Source organism: Pseudorasbora parva, chromosome 1 (assembly GCF_024679245.1).
Source record: "Pseudorasbora parva isolate DD20220531a chromosome 1, ASM2467924v1, whole genome shotgun sequence".
In the NCBI taxonomy this organism is placed as follows: Eukaryota; Metazoa; Chordata; class Actinopteri; order Cypriniformes; family Gobionidae; genus Pseudorasbora; species Pseudorasbora parva.
Genome location: NC_090172.1, coordinates 55,790,959 through 55,807,149, shown reverse-complemented (window position 1 = coordinate 55,807,149; position 16,191 = coordinate 55,790,959). Strand labels below are relative to the sequence as shown.

Genomic DNA, 16,191 nt, shown 5'->3' with positions numbered 1-16,191 from the left:
AATTAAAAAAACAAGATTGAAGTGCATTGCTTTTATGTTGCACAAAGGATTTGGCAATGAAGACAGATAAATAATGCAGTTAATCGGGGGAGATGTCACACACGTTCCCGGTCATTTAAACTGCAAGTCTAAACGCTAATAAGTTCCCATGAGAGGCTATGAAGCTTTATAGAACACCTCCCTGAGACATGGTGGAGATGCGGAGTTCACCGCAACTTTTCACCATATATTTTTTACTTGCAATGAAGGTTATTGTTTACAAAGAGTTCATTTGTATAAAGACAATTGTTTTAAACTTGCTATATATAGATATATTTCTGAAGGATCATGTGACATTGAAGATGGCAGCTCAAATTTGAGCAGCAACCTTTTTTTTTTTTTTTTTACTGTATTTTATATAAAATAAATGCAGCTTTGATGAGCTTAAAGGGATAGTTCACCCAAAAATAAAAAATATTGTCATCATTTACTCACCCTACCCTCAAGTTATTCCAAACCTGTATGAGTTTCTTTCTTCTGCTGAACACAGAGTAGGAATAATATTTGTGTGTATGTGTAATAAACTAACACACACACACACACACACACACACACACACACACACACACACACTTATATATATAAACTATAACTATTCTGGGTAACACTATATGACAGTGTATTTGTTACATATGTAACATGTATTTACAGTGATAATAACAGTAAATTATGACTTATGCAGTGTAGCTTGAATAATGACAATGATTGATTTTTTTATGTAACCTCCCATTGCTTTCACATCTCAGATTTAAAAGTCTCAAGAAATGGATGTGTCAAGCTGTGGGAAGAGGGGAGACAACAGCAGAGTTGGGGGCACCGTGATGCAATAAAAAAATATAACAAAAATCGTATCATTAGAGACTACAGGCCTTTGCACTGAGTTACACTGAGTCCGTAATTCGCATGCGAAATTTACGCACGTCAAAAAATAAATTCGACCTCACGTTATGTCAATCACGCTTGCACACTGCCTCCGAAACTTTCGTCCGTCAAAAAAAAAAAAAAAACGGAACGGGTTCGATTTTCTGCGCATCCGTAAAAAACTCAGAGCCACCATACATATTATTCTAGCAAAAATACTACAAATATTATTATACCACAGCACATCAAGTCTCTGTAAAGGTGTGTGTGTGTGTGTGTGTGTGTGTGTGTGTCCGGTCCATAGACATACTGCCAGGTGTTCGGGATCAATTGATTCACGGAAATTAGTGGTCTTCTTTTTAATATGTGGCTCCAGTACCGATAGTAAAGCATCAAACTGACACTGAAACTTTGAATCGGTCGGTCTGGATAATCCCGCTGGATAAGGAGGGGAAACTCTCCTCTGTACGCGATCGCAGGAGTGGATGAACACAATATCTCCTCAGGACAAACAAATCATCCTCACTAGATGTCACTTTGTCTTGTTTTGCGTTTTTTTTCCCCGTAACGCATTCATTAATACGCATCGGACTCAGTGTGCAAGGTCTCTGTGCGTGACCAATTTTACGGATCACGAATACGAAAAAACGCTTGCGAAATTATCCGACTCATTGTGCAAAGACCTTAACAGCCATCACAAACAAATCAAATACATTTCAAATACAAATCAATATATGACCGTAAGATGATGATCAAAATCAATCAGATGTTTTCGTTTTTGGCCATGAGCTGTAAAGGCTCCGCTCACTTTTTCAGGGAAGCAGCAGCTAATTTGCATTTAAAGATACAGGCACAAAACCAGCATGTTTTTCCTTCCACTGACAAAAGGGCATTTACAACATGGTAAAATACATTATTTTTAACATGGTACATATAATTTGAGCTGAAACTTCACTGACACAGACACGCTCATGAATCTTCACAGTATTATATTACAACTTGTAAAAAAGGGCACAATAGGTCTGCTTTAACATCACAAAAAAATAATGGGGTTTCTTTATCCTTTTAAAGGAAATACATTGAGTGCATTTCATTATTTGCTTTTAATACTTACTTTCCAACAGGCACTCAAGCTATATTGTGACTAAATCGGTGGTGTAGCGTGTTGTACATAGCACCCTATAGTAGTGTTGTCAAAAATATCGATATTTCGATATATATCGATACTGGAATATCTGAAACGATACGATTCTCAGTTTTTACAGTATCGATATCAGCTGCTCTCTCCTCTCTGACTGTCAGCGAGTTGACACACACACCGGCATATTCTCACTCAGCCCGGTTAACCTCTGAGCACGGCGCGAACGCGCGTTCTGCTGGACTTTTTCCTCATGACAGTTAGTGTTAGTGAGTGATCGGTCTGAATTTCGCGCGGGATTGCACATAAATTAATTCTACTAATCCCCGCAGATTTCGTGCTCCACATCTGAAGCGCACACACACATAGCCTACCGTAATAAAGCCGCCTCTGACATGATACAAGTGCAAACATTTGCTTCCTTTTCCAGCTTATTATTGGTCAAATACACTCAAAGAATTATCAGTGCACATCTGGAAGAGTATTAACGTAAACACAGTCGCAAACAGTTCAGGAAGAACGAGTAACAGGAACAGTGTTTAGGATCCATGCGTCTGTTAGCCTTAAAGGGACCGCAGTCATTTGCTATTCAAACTACAAAAAGACAAACGATCAACTGCTCTTGACTGATCAACTTGTGTAACTTTAATAGTGTCATCTGTACGCTATTGAATTTTTTACAAAGAACATTATCCAATGTTGTTTTAAATGTAATTACTATGCATTTTTTTATTCAGTTTCTTATCTGAATTTTAGACTTACCTGAAAAAATAAAGCGGTCTGTTTAATTTGTATCTTCTATTCTATTGCATTTATTTGTGCTATTGTTTGTAATCTGTTTATTTGTTCTTATTTTATTACTGTTTACTTGTCTTTTTAAATTCAATTTACCATTCGAAATCAAGCTTTCTTGTGCTGTGTGTAAGCTATTGCAACACAATTACCCCGTTGTAAAAAATACATTGAGATAGCAAAAATTTGTGAGATCATTTTAATAGTAATTGATCAATAATGGTTCAAATCAAAACGATGCCCAACCCTAAGGAACATGCTGGCCACATGAATTTTTAGTAAAAAATAACAATGAATAATAACAAGTTCTGTTGTCATATTAAGCATCTTATCTTATTTATTTTTTTACTGTGGTATCGATTTAGTATCGATATATCGATATTTTAGTCTGATATCGTATCGAAGTCATAATTTTGGTATCGTGACAACACTACCCTATAGCCATGGTTATATTCACAATATAGCACACCTATTTGTCCCTTATTGCTGAAAGTATTGGTTATTTTAATGCTAAAATTAAACTAACAGTCTCTCTTTCTCTCTCCTACAGTGTGCAAGGATCCACCATATAAAGTTGAAGAGTCTGGATACGCTGGATTTATCTTGCCTATTGAAGTTTACTTTAAAAATAAGGTGGTTGGTTGTGAACTATTATCCGAATAAACAAGTGTATTTGATCTGTGACATCAAAATATACCAATCCAAACAGTATTGTGATGCCGTACATTGGGTAAATGTAATATTCTTGTCACTTTTCACCAGGAAGAACCAAAAAAAGTGCGCTTTGACTACGATTTGTTCCTGCACTTGGAGGGCCACCCACCTGTCAATCATCTCCGCTGTGAAAAGCTCACGTTCAACAACCCAACGGAGGAGTTTCGTAGGAAGCTGCTCAAGGCTGGAGGGGTACGTGGCTAACCTCTGGGAACAAGATAGGCGGGACTTTTTTTTAGTCACGTGACTTCTATTATCAATTCCTTATGAAATGTACATCTTGGTTAAAGACGGTTAAGAAAATTTTTGTATTTTGTCACCGTTCGAAAATTAGCTTCCCAATTCATTTTTTGGAATCTTTTAAATCTCAAAAGGTGCTCATGCAGAGGAAATGACTGGTTAGCCCCATGTGGTTTTAAAAATGTGCACTCCGTTCACAGGTGGAAAAAAATCCAAGGATATTCCTTGCTTGTCTGTGCTAGCACTAGCAAAAATCTCCCTGAGATGAAGGCCAATGTCAGGCAATCGGTCCTAATGGAATTACTGTTCCCATTAACCAAGACAATAAGTAACTTTACAAGATTTGATTGGGCTAGTCTTGACATGACCATCTATCACTACAGGAAACTTGAGTTGTCTTTGGGCCCGTTCCAAAGGGATCCACATGCTTTTTATGAATCAACTGGCTTATATTTATGCGTTTTGTTGATCTTGGACACATTTTGAAGTTCCACCAGCACTTGAAGGCACATTAGCGTGGATTAGCTATGAACTGGGACGGTTTTACCCTTAAGGCATATTTAAAGAACTGATTCTTGAGAGGGCCCTCTTTGTAGTTTTTAGTTCGCCCTCTCTTGCCTCATTCCAGTAATTCAAATGTTTTACTGCTGGGGGTATGACAACATCTCCTCTGGTGCTTGTCTGCCTTATAGATGAAGCATGGCAGGAATCGAAACAGTTTATTGGCACACTGCAGTTGAGCGGGAAGTTGTTTTAATTAAGAGAGCAATATCAATTTAGCAAGGTGGTGACTGAGAAAGGTCCTTTCCAATTTACCTGATTGTTTTGGCTGTTGAAAGGCATTTCGTCATTACATCAGGATAGGGGTAAGCGAAGTGCTTTTTGCCAAAGTGTGTGTGTGTGTATGTGTGTGCCTGTGTGTTTCTGTGTCTGTGGTGGTTTGTGTTGATTCATAGTAATTTTTTTTCAGACTGTAATATATGTATTTTGTCCTCCGTAGCAAAGGGATCCTCACAAAAGATCTTCAGAAGACTCTAAAGTAAGGACAAACGTTATTTTCAATGTTCGGTTTGTTTAACATAGGGCTGGGCGATACGGACAAAGTCATATCTCAAATTTTTTGGGCTGAATGGCAATAAATCTCTATATTTTCTACTTTTTTCCTCTATTTGGATAAAAAAAAAAAAGCAAAAAAAATTCTGTTTTTTTTTTATTAAATCCCAATAAAAAATAAATAAAGAAGTATAAATCAGAATTAAAAAATACATATAGCACATTTAATGTCCAACAACAAATATTTTAGGCTAGCAAAATGTACATTTTAGTCAAAATGATTATGCTCTAATTCTATGCCAGTTACGCTGCTTGTTCACTGAAATCTGAGAAGTTTAGTGGAGACTCGCTTAACAAGGCTTGACACCCCTCACAGAAAAATGGAAATATTTGCATGACTTTCTAACATTTACAGATGTAGAATATACCTGTGAAAACACCACATCTCAAACACATGCTGCTTTAATGTTTAAGACTAATTTGATAATGCACTTTCCACACAGCAGCTCATTGTGTCCTCCCCTATTTTTCAAATGCACTCATAATATCGATATAAATGGTATTGCTTTATCCTATATAATTTTTTTTTTTTATCATCATACAAACTTAATATACCGCCCAGCCCTAGATTTACAGAAGTTAAACATTATTTTCTCCTTTTGAAGTTTACATTTTCATTTTTTAATGCACTCTTAATATAATCTTCAAAACAACTTTCCTTTTCCTAGCTTTGTGTAAAAACTGGCATTTTCTATACATTTTCTCAGTAAAAAACAAAACATAACTTTGTTAACAATGTTAACATTTTCAAAAGTATTACAATTCTATATTGTACATTTTTACTACAATAACTACTTTTATTTTTAATATATTTTAAAAAGCTGAATTTTCAGCATAATTTTTCCAGTCTTCAGTGTCACATGATCCTTTAGAAATCATTCTAATGATGATGATCAATGCTGAAAACATTTGTGCGGCTTAACTTTTTTTTTTGTGGAAACCATGATGCATTATTTTCCAGAATTTGTAATTGAGTAAAAAGTTCAAAAGAACAGTCTGTATTTGAAATCGAAATATTTTGTAGAAATTGATTGAAATGGCAGTCTTTACCTGTCACTTTTGATCAATTTAATTTATTCTTGCTGAGTAAAAGTATTAATTTCTTTTATTGTTTTTCATCTCTTAGGTAATGGTAATGCAGGAGGGCTCCACTTCTCTGTTCGGGCAGCATCTAAAGCTGCCCACATTACCCAGCAGCTCATTAACATTGACCTTCTCTGATGTCAAAAAGAGCAAGTCTTTCCCAGGGTCAAAGGTGAGTGTGGATCTCCGAGTTTGAGAGTCTAAACTCTGAGAAAACTTTGCATGATTCCCAGTTTCTCCAAGGAATCCTGCTTAATCCTGAATATTTGGCAAGTTGAAAGACGTTGGGGGCTATTTAAATCCAAGGATTTTAGAGATGTGAAACTAGGCTTAAGTCAAGCATTTCTTGGCTGCTGAGAAAGCACATGCGAACATTCCTATGGCGCAAACGGACTCGCCAGGTGTCCCGTTACGGCAGCATTCTGCATGCGCGGAAAAAAAAAGATTCTTAAAGGGTTAGTTTAAGTTAGTTTTAGAACTGTTTCCAACTTTGAGAAATTAATCATCCAAAAATGAAATTTCTTCATTAATGACTTACCCCAATGTCGTTCCACACCTGTAAGACCTCCGTTCATCCTCAGAACACAGTTTAAGATATTTTAGATTTAGTCCGAGGGCTTTCTGTCCTCTGAATGTAAGTGTATGCCCACTTGCTGTCCACGTCCAGAAGGGAATGAAAACATCATCAAAGTAGTCCATATGTGACATCAGTTGGTTAGTTAGACTCTTTTGAAGTGTCGACAATACATTTTGGTCCAAAAATAACAAAAAATGTGACTTTATTCAGCATTGTCTTCTCTTCCGTGTTCCACAAATAAAGATTCACACGGTCTTGGGTCATGATTCGGATCGTGTGTCAAACTGGCAAACTGCTGAAATCACGTGACATCGGCGATATGCATCATGGATCAATCTGCTGATTCACGATTGTGTGAATCTTTATTTGAAGGTTTGAAAACAAACGCGGAAGAGACGACAATGCTGAATAAAGACACATTTTTTTTATTTTTGGACCAAAATGTATTGTCGACGCTTCAAAAGAGTCCAACTAACCAACTGATGTCACATATGAACTACTTTGATGATGTTTTCATTCCCTTCTGGACGTGGACAGCAAGTGGGCATACACTTACATTCAAAGGACAGAAAGCCCTCTGACTAAATCTAAAATATCTTAAACTGTGTTCCCCGGATGAAGCGAGGTCTTACGGGTGTGGAACGACATTGGGGTGAGTCATTAATGAAAGAAATTTCAATTTTGGGTGATCTAACCCTTTAAGTAATACTTTATTTTACATGTGTCTTTGTTACACATGTAATAACTAAATTATGCATAATTACGTGCAACTAAGCCCAATCCTACACTAACCCTAGCTTAAGTACATGTATTTAATTAATACTAATCTGTACTTCAATATATGATTACACTTCGACACCTTAACATAACTTATAACTGATTATTATCTACACATTAACACGTTACAAGTTATCCAACACATTGTTGTTAATCAGTCTGAAATGTCTTTTTTTTTTTTTTTTTTAAGAATCTAATTGAATACCGCTGCAGCTTTTTATCCGTACATCTATTAAACCACATTAGCCGTAATGCTAGTAATTCTTGCTTGACTACACACCGCCACGTTTCTTTGATTTAGGTTTATTTTTAGTCTCCTGTGCAACATCACTTAGCCGCTAAGCAGCTTGCATTGTACGCTAGCTCTTACAGTGAAGTTACGAGAGTCCCCCGAGCACATGGAAACGGTTCCCAATCCAAACAGGTCCTTGTGTGTGATGGATTGCTGACAGATCAGGGGTCGTTCGCAGCCAACCTCGCCTGCACTACTACACCGGTCGCTTTAGCAAAAACAAAAACGTCAGTCTGCGCTTTGTTGTCCTTCTCCACTTCCTCCACTTAATTTGATGTTATGGTTGAACATGTTTTTGATAGTTGATTGATTGCCAACAATAATGGTTCCCTGGAAAGTCTGTTTTGACAGAGAAATGCAAAACTACAGTTTTCATGGAGAAATATTCATATATAAATATAATAGCACTAAGCGTTATGGCAATGGTAGTTTAGATTTTAAATATAGAGAACAGTGTTTTCCCTTTGTTTGCTGCCAAAATGTACTGTAGCATGTCCATTATCAGGGTTTTTGCAGCTCTTAAAGACACCCTTCTGAAAATGAAGGCCTTTAAAAGCTTTCACAAAGTGCCATTAAATCTTGCTTGCACCGCATAAAATGTATATCTTCCTCAGTATTTCTGTTTTGTTTTCTCATACAAATATCTGAACGTCCTAAAACAAAAATGTATTGAGATGCAAAATGATATAAAGTCTTGTTTTTGGAGCATGAAACATCGCCTGAAACATCCTCCCTCACATCTCCCCCTCCCCCCTATTGACAGATATGAGAGAGTGAGCGGGAGATGTGAGGGAGGATGTTTCAGGCGGGACTTTTTACTGCGCCGAGTCGAAGTACTCTCAGAAGTGCTTTTCCACCATACATTATAGTTCTCCTTTTTAATCTGCTTAGAAAAGCGCCACGTTTTATTTTGTGTCACCGCCCTCACTCGTTCAATCATTCAACTATTCGTGTAACTGTATTTAAATAGGGAAAACGTGGAGGTGTTTGGTCGCTTCTAACTTGATCTCTGTTTGGTACCTAATGAATAAACTGGGCTTATTGGCCTAAGCTAAATGCTATCAGATCGTCAGCGCGCCTCAGAGAGATTAAGAGCACACACTGAGACGAGAGAGGTATGTATCAACTCGTTTAAGTTAAGGGAATAACATAGTTTAATATGAAAACGCGATGGAGTATCCCTTTAAGTTTGTGCTTCAAACAAGAATAAATATGTGTCCGTGAGGTATAGTAGAAATAATAGTTTTTCCTTTGAATTAAGTCGATTTTTGAACACAGCCCATTGGCAGATATTTGTTCCTTTTTTATTCATAAACTCATAAACTTTATTCATAAATAAAAAAGTTTATTTTGATTAACATCTTATATCATTTTAGGCCAGATTTACTTACAGCTTGCACCAGTGCAAACCCTCTTTTGGTGTTACTGTCAGGATTTACTAAAGACACGCAGTTAAAAAATAACATTGACAGAGTTATTTTTGTGGCTGACCTTATTGCTTATGCAATTGTAGGAGTTTCCTAGCCTAGAAATCTAGTCAGCAAATCTAATCTGTCCGCAAGTGTCATCTAGCAACTCTCAATACTCATTTGAGCTGTAAACGGCAAACTCTTGATGGTCCAATCACATCATGTATAGAGTCGGTGGGCGGGGCTTAACATAATGACGCCAGAGTTGCGCTTGCGTGCTTCTAGTAAACACAGAAACTGGCGAACGGCGGCGGTCTTTCGAATCAGCTTTGACCGCGACTCTGGAAGACTTGGAGTTAAGCTTTTCTCTGAGAAAAGAACAAAGAACGGCACTGAAGTCGTTCTTAAGAAGGGAAGATGTGTTCTGAGTTTTGCTGACCGGATACTGCGAATGTTTAATCTGTCAACAAGCTCTGTTTCACCTTCGTTGCTCTGGTTGGTGTAGCGCTATCCTATCGTGTACACAGGGAGTTTGAAAGACAACCGTTTATCCCGCCCCTCGGATTGAGCTGTCAATGGTGAGTTTCCAGACCAAACATCTTGATGTGGTTCAGGCTAGGAGTTTCCCTTTCAGATGCGAAATTTAGGAAAGTAAAGTATTTAAATGAACTGTGCTTCATTTAAAAAAAAAGAAGGTGATTTACTTAGGTTTGAGCTCATCGGTTTGCTGGGGTTTGCGGCATTATTTACCGTAAAAAAATAAATTAAAAAAAACGTCATAAGCCAGGCGCTGATTGGTAGATTGCCTTGGTCATTATGGAAATGATCCAGCTGCATCTGTGCTCTTTAATTTGTGCGTCGTCGCCAGTAGATCATGCGCCGAACTTTAAACTCCTATCGGTGCTTTTTTTAGAGTTGCGCTCTCACTCTAATTTGCCATTTAGTAAATCTGGCCTTTTGTTTCTCCAGTAAATGTATCTTAATTTAAGAATCTTTAGCATTGAAAAACAAGACAAAAATACTGAGGAAGAACATCACTTTTTTGTAGTGTGATCGAAAGGAAAAGTTTCATATTCCAGTGGTTGGGACTTGTAAGCAGAGGTATTGAAGCCATACGTAATTGTTTTGTTAAAGTAATTAAAATGTAATGGAGATCTGTTGGAAATTGTATTGTATTGTATTAGCATTACATCCTAGGGTCAGTTTATAGGGTTGTAAATGGACCTGTAAAACTGTATCTGGACAATTTCTGCCCTTAAATAAGCCACATATCCTCTCTGTAGATATCAGAGAACAATTTAACATATTGTTTCAAATCATTCTAGGGCACCTATAAATTTACCTTCATAAAACCTGCAGAAACCCTGATTATAACTGATTGAACTCTAAATAGATTTGTTATAAACATTGCTGTCTTCTAGACCATTTAAAATGACTTACTGAGTTTTAAAGCCAGTTTCAACCGTTTCAAAAAGAGGGAAAGTGTTTTGTCTATCTCTCTTAAAAGATATAACAAAATAAGAGGTTTTACAGCTAGTTCTATGCTGGTTGAAGACCCTTTCTGTCTAGACTGCTTAACGACTTAACCGCATCAGTCACTTATTGACAGGGTTATCCTATCTTCAAGTTAACTAGCTCCTGTCATTAAAGTCAACGAAAAGCTTGTTGCTTCGTTCGCAGGCTGCCTCCCAGATAGCTCCGAGTTTGCCCTTCCCCCTGTGCTGCTATTTTCCAGATCACTCTGAAAAATTGTTTATGGAAATGTTTCACATATAGGTTTGGTTGTTTGCTTGAGCAGACACATTATTTGTTGATTTTAATGGCTGGAAAGTTCAATATTTGAATATCTATAGCAGTTGTTAATTTATTGTTCTTCATTTTACTAACAAACTTTTTTTAACCATGTGAATACCATGGTTGCATGGTCTTACCAGACTCTTGTACATTTCATTTGTACAGAGAATCTGGTTACCCTCCATTGACAAGCGTTGGCTTCCTTGAAGGTGGGAACTCTGTTGAATTTTTAAACTATTGGATCTGCCCAGAGCCACTCTGGAGCATTCATAATCAATCGTTAATTTTTGATTGTGACGCATGTCATCTCAAACTAGCACATGACATCAATATCATTGCTTTTAGCCACTCTGTCCACTGATTGGACCGGTTAAAATTTAATTGGAAAAAAAACAGAGAATACACCGCAATCCCAGACAGGGTACCGAATGAAAATGACAATTGAGCGGAAGTACGTAGGAGGGCGGAGCCAGGCTAATAGCATGGCACATTAATTATGAATTATGGTGTAAACTACCGATCAAAGTTTGTGGTCAGTAGGACTTATTAATGTTTTTGAAAGAAATATCTTGCTCAACAAGGCTGAATTTATTTGACAAAAATACAGTAAAGATAGTAATATTGTCAAATAATATTATTACAATTTACAGTGTTTTCTATTGAAATTCATTTTAAAATCTAATTGGACAAAACTGGACTTTTGCAGCCTTTGCTCCATTTGCTTACTATTATCAATGTTGAAAACGGTTGTGCTGCATAATTTTTTTCAGGATTTGTTAATAAATAGAAAATCAAGTCACCTTTATTTACAGCAAACAGCACTTTAGACAATGCAGATTGTTTCCCAGCTTCTTTAACAGGAAAATAATGATTCAATGATGCAAACAATTTCATTTGAAATAGTATATACATTTATAATGCTACAAAAGATGTTTGTCACTTTTTAATGTGTACTTGCTAAATTAAAGTCATAAAAAATCATACTGATCCCAAACTTTTGAATGGTAGTATTTTTTTTGTTGTTATGGTTGTCCCTTTGGACACAATTAAGTCTAAGAATGAATGAATTATGAATTATTAGTTTAGAAAAGTAATTGGTTATATCTTATATCTTAATATTTTTATTCTTTATTTAGTTTTACTTTCCCTTTATTTAACCAGGTGAAGTCCCATTGAGATATTCAAATCTCTTTTGCAAGGGAGCCCTGGGGATATATTCTCATAATATTGTCATATTCTCGTTACAGGACGGGTCCAAAAGCACCAGTGCTCTTACAACCACAAACAATATTAGCAGCAGCTCCCTCAAGCTCCACAAACCATCTAAGGACCATAAGGACAAGCCTTCCAAAGACTCAAAGGAGTCCAAAAGTGCCTTCAGAGATTTCAGCAAGGACTCTGGAAAACTCTCTAAAGATTCCAAAAAACCCAAAGAGAATCAACCAGTTCAGGAAGATCGCACCATTCCCCAAATGGGATTTAAGGAGCCCAAGACCACGTCGAAGGAGCAGCGACCATCTGAGATTAGCTTCTCCACCTTGGGACAAAGTAAACGGCGGCCTGTTTTGGACAGTGAAGGCCATGTTACCAAAAAACGGAAAAGCAGTTTTTCGGAGAGTTCGCAAAAGCAGCAAGCGTGTCCTACCTTGCTGCAGCACCCCCATTCGGATAAAAAAGTTTTAAAAGACAAGCCGCAAATCCGGCACAGTAGGTTACAAAACAATGAACTTTCAGAGAAGAGAAAACCGCCAGCGTTACCGCCCTTCCAGGATGTGTTGGACCCGAATGACTCAGACATGGACGACAACATGTTCACACGATCAGACGTAAGTGAATTCCCAATCATAATGTTTGAACATAATTTGAATATTTTGTAGATTCTTTAAGCATTTGGTGAGCTTTATAATGACATTTCTGGAAAGACAGTTTGCTAACAACAAAATAACCAAAATGAGGTCTTCGTTATGATTGTTAAATGTAGGAATGTACAATTTACTGGTCCATTTACATGAGTAATATTGGCTATTTATTGAAAAGATGATATTGTGCATCTCTAACTCAATGCATATGGCCATTTTCCAACATCTGATCTTATGGAAAATACAATAGTCCAGCCTAGTCTTTGGTATAAGCTTTTTGGTATGTTGTTGGCGATTAGCGGAGACCTTTTCTGGGACGTGGGGTTCTCTGTAAACTTCAAACAAAGAGGCTGAGACAGGCTCTCAGAGGGTTGAGATAATGGAGGTCTGGTGCGAGAGGGGATCTTATAAACTTGGTGGGTGTCCAGGAGCTGAGGGACCATTTGTCTAGGTTGGGTGCAGGAAATCAGTGCTGTCCACTGCTAGACCTCTTTGCTTTTCAGGACAGGAGATCTGGTTGTTGGCCAAAGGCTGTTTATGTAGGTTGTAAGGGTTGTATTCAAAACAAAAGGGCTGATGTAGTACCAATTTAATCGTCATATTAAGGATTGGATGTTTCAGATTGAGTCGCTACTAAAATACGAGGTGGGACAAAATTGTGCTGCTCAAATGGCAATTTTTCTAGTCTGTGAATTAAGTCTTGATTTCGTTCTGCATTTTTCCTGGACTGGAAAAATGTAGTAGTTGGTATAGATCTATGTAAGAATGTTTTAAGCTTCGGCAGTGTCACCAGTGGCAAGGCTCATTTACCTTCAGCAAGAGAGCAGCTCATAAAACGGGGGCTGTTTTATTGGCTAGAAGGCGAGTGCAGAGATGAGATTTATGGTTTTATGACACCCGAGGAGAATGGGGAAAGGACACCATGAATAGCTAAGAGTTTTGGTTTAAACTCGCTCTTTAAAAAAAAAAAGAGGGAAGGAATGAAACTTCAGTGTTTATGACAACTGACGAATACCAGGTGCTGCTTTCTTTGGGTCACCAGGTCTGTAAGGCCCTGGTGGCCCTGTTCTGATCAACGTTACCACTAACATTCACACAGTGTATTTCTGTCTTTAGAAAGGCAATAAAGGAGGGCTTTGCAAGAGGAAGTTGTAATTGCAGTTGTTTTTTCCCCCCTAGAACCTTTTCTAGGCCTGAACTGTAACAAACATTACTGAATAATGATCAAGACATGGATTTCCTAAATGGACAGTTTGATGGATAATCTACCTATTTTTTGATGTCAGCACACGTCCTGTTAGTTATGTATCCTGCTATCTAGTAAATTTCCCGTTAAGCATTATTCTAAAAATAAATGATAAACTATTTTCATACAATCCTTATCAAACTTTACCATGAGTTTTACTACAGTTAAGTAGTAAAGTATAGTAAATATGGTAGTAGTTATGGAAACAATAGTAATTATGCATCCATGGTTTTAACCACTTTTAGACCCTAATTTTCAAGCGTTAGTGGATAATGACCATTAGGATGTTAACTTTAAAGCATGTACTTTTTATGTTAGAAATAGTTTGATTAAATGGACAGATAGATGAATGATGTACTCAACGTTTTGCTGGTAGCTATCTGGTATGCATGTAAACGTACTGACTAATGGTTAGGCCTACCTCGTGTGTTTGTCATATTTCAAACTATTTTAAAACCACCATGCATTGTTTAAAAAATCAACTTGGTGTTCGTGCTGCCTTAATTGTAAAAGTTTAATCAATTTGGTGTGTGTGTGTGTGTGTGTGTGTGTGTGTGTGTGTGTGTGTGTGTGTGTGTGTGTGTGTGTGTGTGTGTGTGTGTGTGTGTGTGTAATATATAAAATATATATCAATCAGGCATAACATTATGACAATGTTATGCCTGCAGTGGTCAGTGTCTATCAAAAGTTGTCCAAGAAGGAATAGTGGTGAACCAGTGGCAGGGTCATGGGTGGCCAAGGCTCATTGATGCACGTGGGGAGCGAAGGCTGGCCCGTGTGGTCTGATCAAACAGACGAGCTACAGCTACTGTAGCTCAGATTGCTCAAGAAGTTAATGCTGGTTCTGATAGAAAGGTGTCAGAGAATACACAGTGCATCGCGGTTTGTTGTGTATGGGGCTGCATAGCCACAAACCTGTGAGGGTGCCCATGCTGACCCATGTCCACTGCCGAAAGCAGCAAAAGTGGGCACATGAGCATCAGAATAGTTTAGTAGGTTGTTTGCTGCAGCGTCTTAAACTTGATTTATACACGTCTCCACGAGTGTGAAGGTGCGCAGTGCACGAGTGTGAACGGTCATGCCCGTTGAGTGCGCAAGACCCCATTTCATGTGAACCATCACATGAAATGGGGTCTTGCATGCCATTTTTTTCATGTTTAATAAAAATATTTAAGAGATTGTTAATTTAGTTGCATACATGTCACATTAGAACAATATATGGATATGAGAACAAGTAATAATCTCAAGGTTTACTGGTGTGTACCTTACTACTTCTCAACGCTGTTTCCTGATGGTTTAGAGGACAATAGGGGTTGAAGGACTTTTTTTTTTTTTAAAGTTGACATTTATGTGATTGAAGTGGAGTTGACTAGTCGCTGCTGACGTCATTAATGAACAAATAACCCTGAACCTCGAGCTGTGAACAACCATGAGTTTTCTTGTGCATAGGACAGCTGACATTTGACACAGCGCTGCCCATAACATTATTGCTCCTACATAACAGCTTATTTTTATCAGTTCTTTTGTCTTTGGTTCGTTATATTTCTCACAGATTTCTGCTCGTTCTGAATCGGACACAGAAAAAGTAGCACAATAAAGATTACATTTATGAATGCATTAGTGAGAGCGATTGCGTGTGAATTTATTCTACCTGCCAGTGTCTCTCTACTAATAGTGAAGCTGTGGGTTTTAGTTACTAAGAAACTATAGGCCACCGACTAGTCGACGTCAAACTTAAAGCATCATGGCAGAGCGTTAAAGTCGATTAGTCGACTAGTCAGTACAACCCCTAGAGGACAATTACTCCAAGTCGCCCCTGTCGTTTAAAAGAAAATTACAACGGTAAGCGCATAGAGGATAAATCATGGCCATGGGCGGCCAAGGCTCATTGATGCATGTGGGGAGCAAAGGCTGGCCTGTGTGGTCCGATCAAACAGATGAGGCCCTGTTGCACAAATTGCTCAAGAAGTTAACGCTGGTTCTGATTGAAAGGTGTCAGAATACACAGTGCAAGAAGTTAATGTCTGGTCCGTTTGGGGAGGAGCAGGCACAGTCAGCAGATGCTCGTGGTGAGGGGCCAGGCGAAAGTTTAGTCCTGCAGCGCGTTTGAATTTTCTCTGAAACCCTCCACCTCCCCCAGCTCCACATGGCTAGATCTGCAGCAGCGTAGCAAATCTGGTCCACCAAGAATAAATACATTACCATTGGCATATTAAAGCTACACTGTGTAACTTTTTTAGTTTATTCTTAGCTAAAA

General features: G+C 37.8%; 1 protein-coding gene across 2 annotated transcripts in view; it reads left to right on the top strand.

Annotated features, from left to right (window-relative positions):
- Window positions 1-16,191, top strand: part of mllt3 (MLLT3 super elongation complex subunit) — an 81,604-nt gene that overhangs the window by 45,887 nt on the left and 19,526 nt on the right. For both annotated transcript variants that reach the window (XM_067445364.1, XM_067445355.1), the window contains exons 3-7: window positions 3,381-3,463; window positions 3,593-3,736; window positions 4,785-4,823; window positions 6,024-6,152; window positions 12,077-12,655. In XM_067445364.1, coding sequence (XP_067301465.1) covers window positions 3,381-3,463; window positions 3,593-3,736; window positions 4,785-4,823; window positions 6,024-6,152; window positions 12,077-12,655 — 974 coding nt within the window. The remainder of the gene's footprint in view (window positions 1-3,380; window positions 3,464-3,592; window positions 3,737-4,784; window positions 4,824-6,023; window positions 6,153-12,076; window positions 12,656-16,191) is intronic.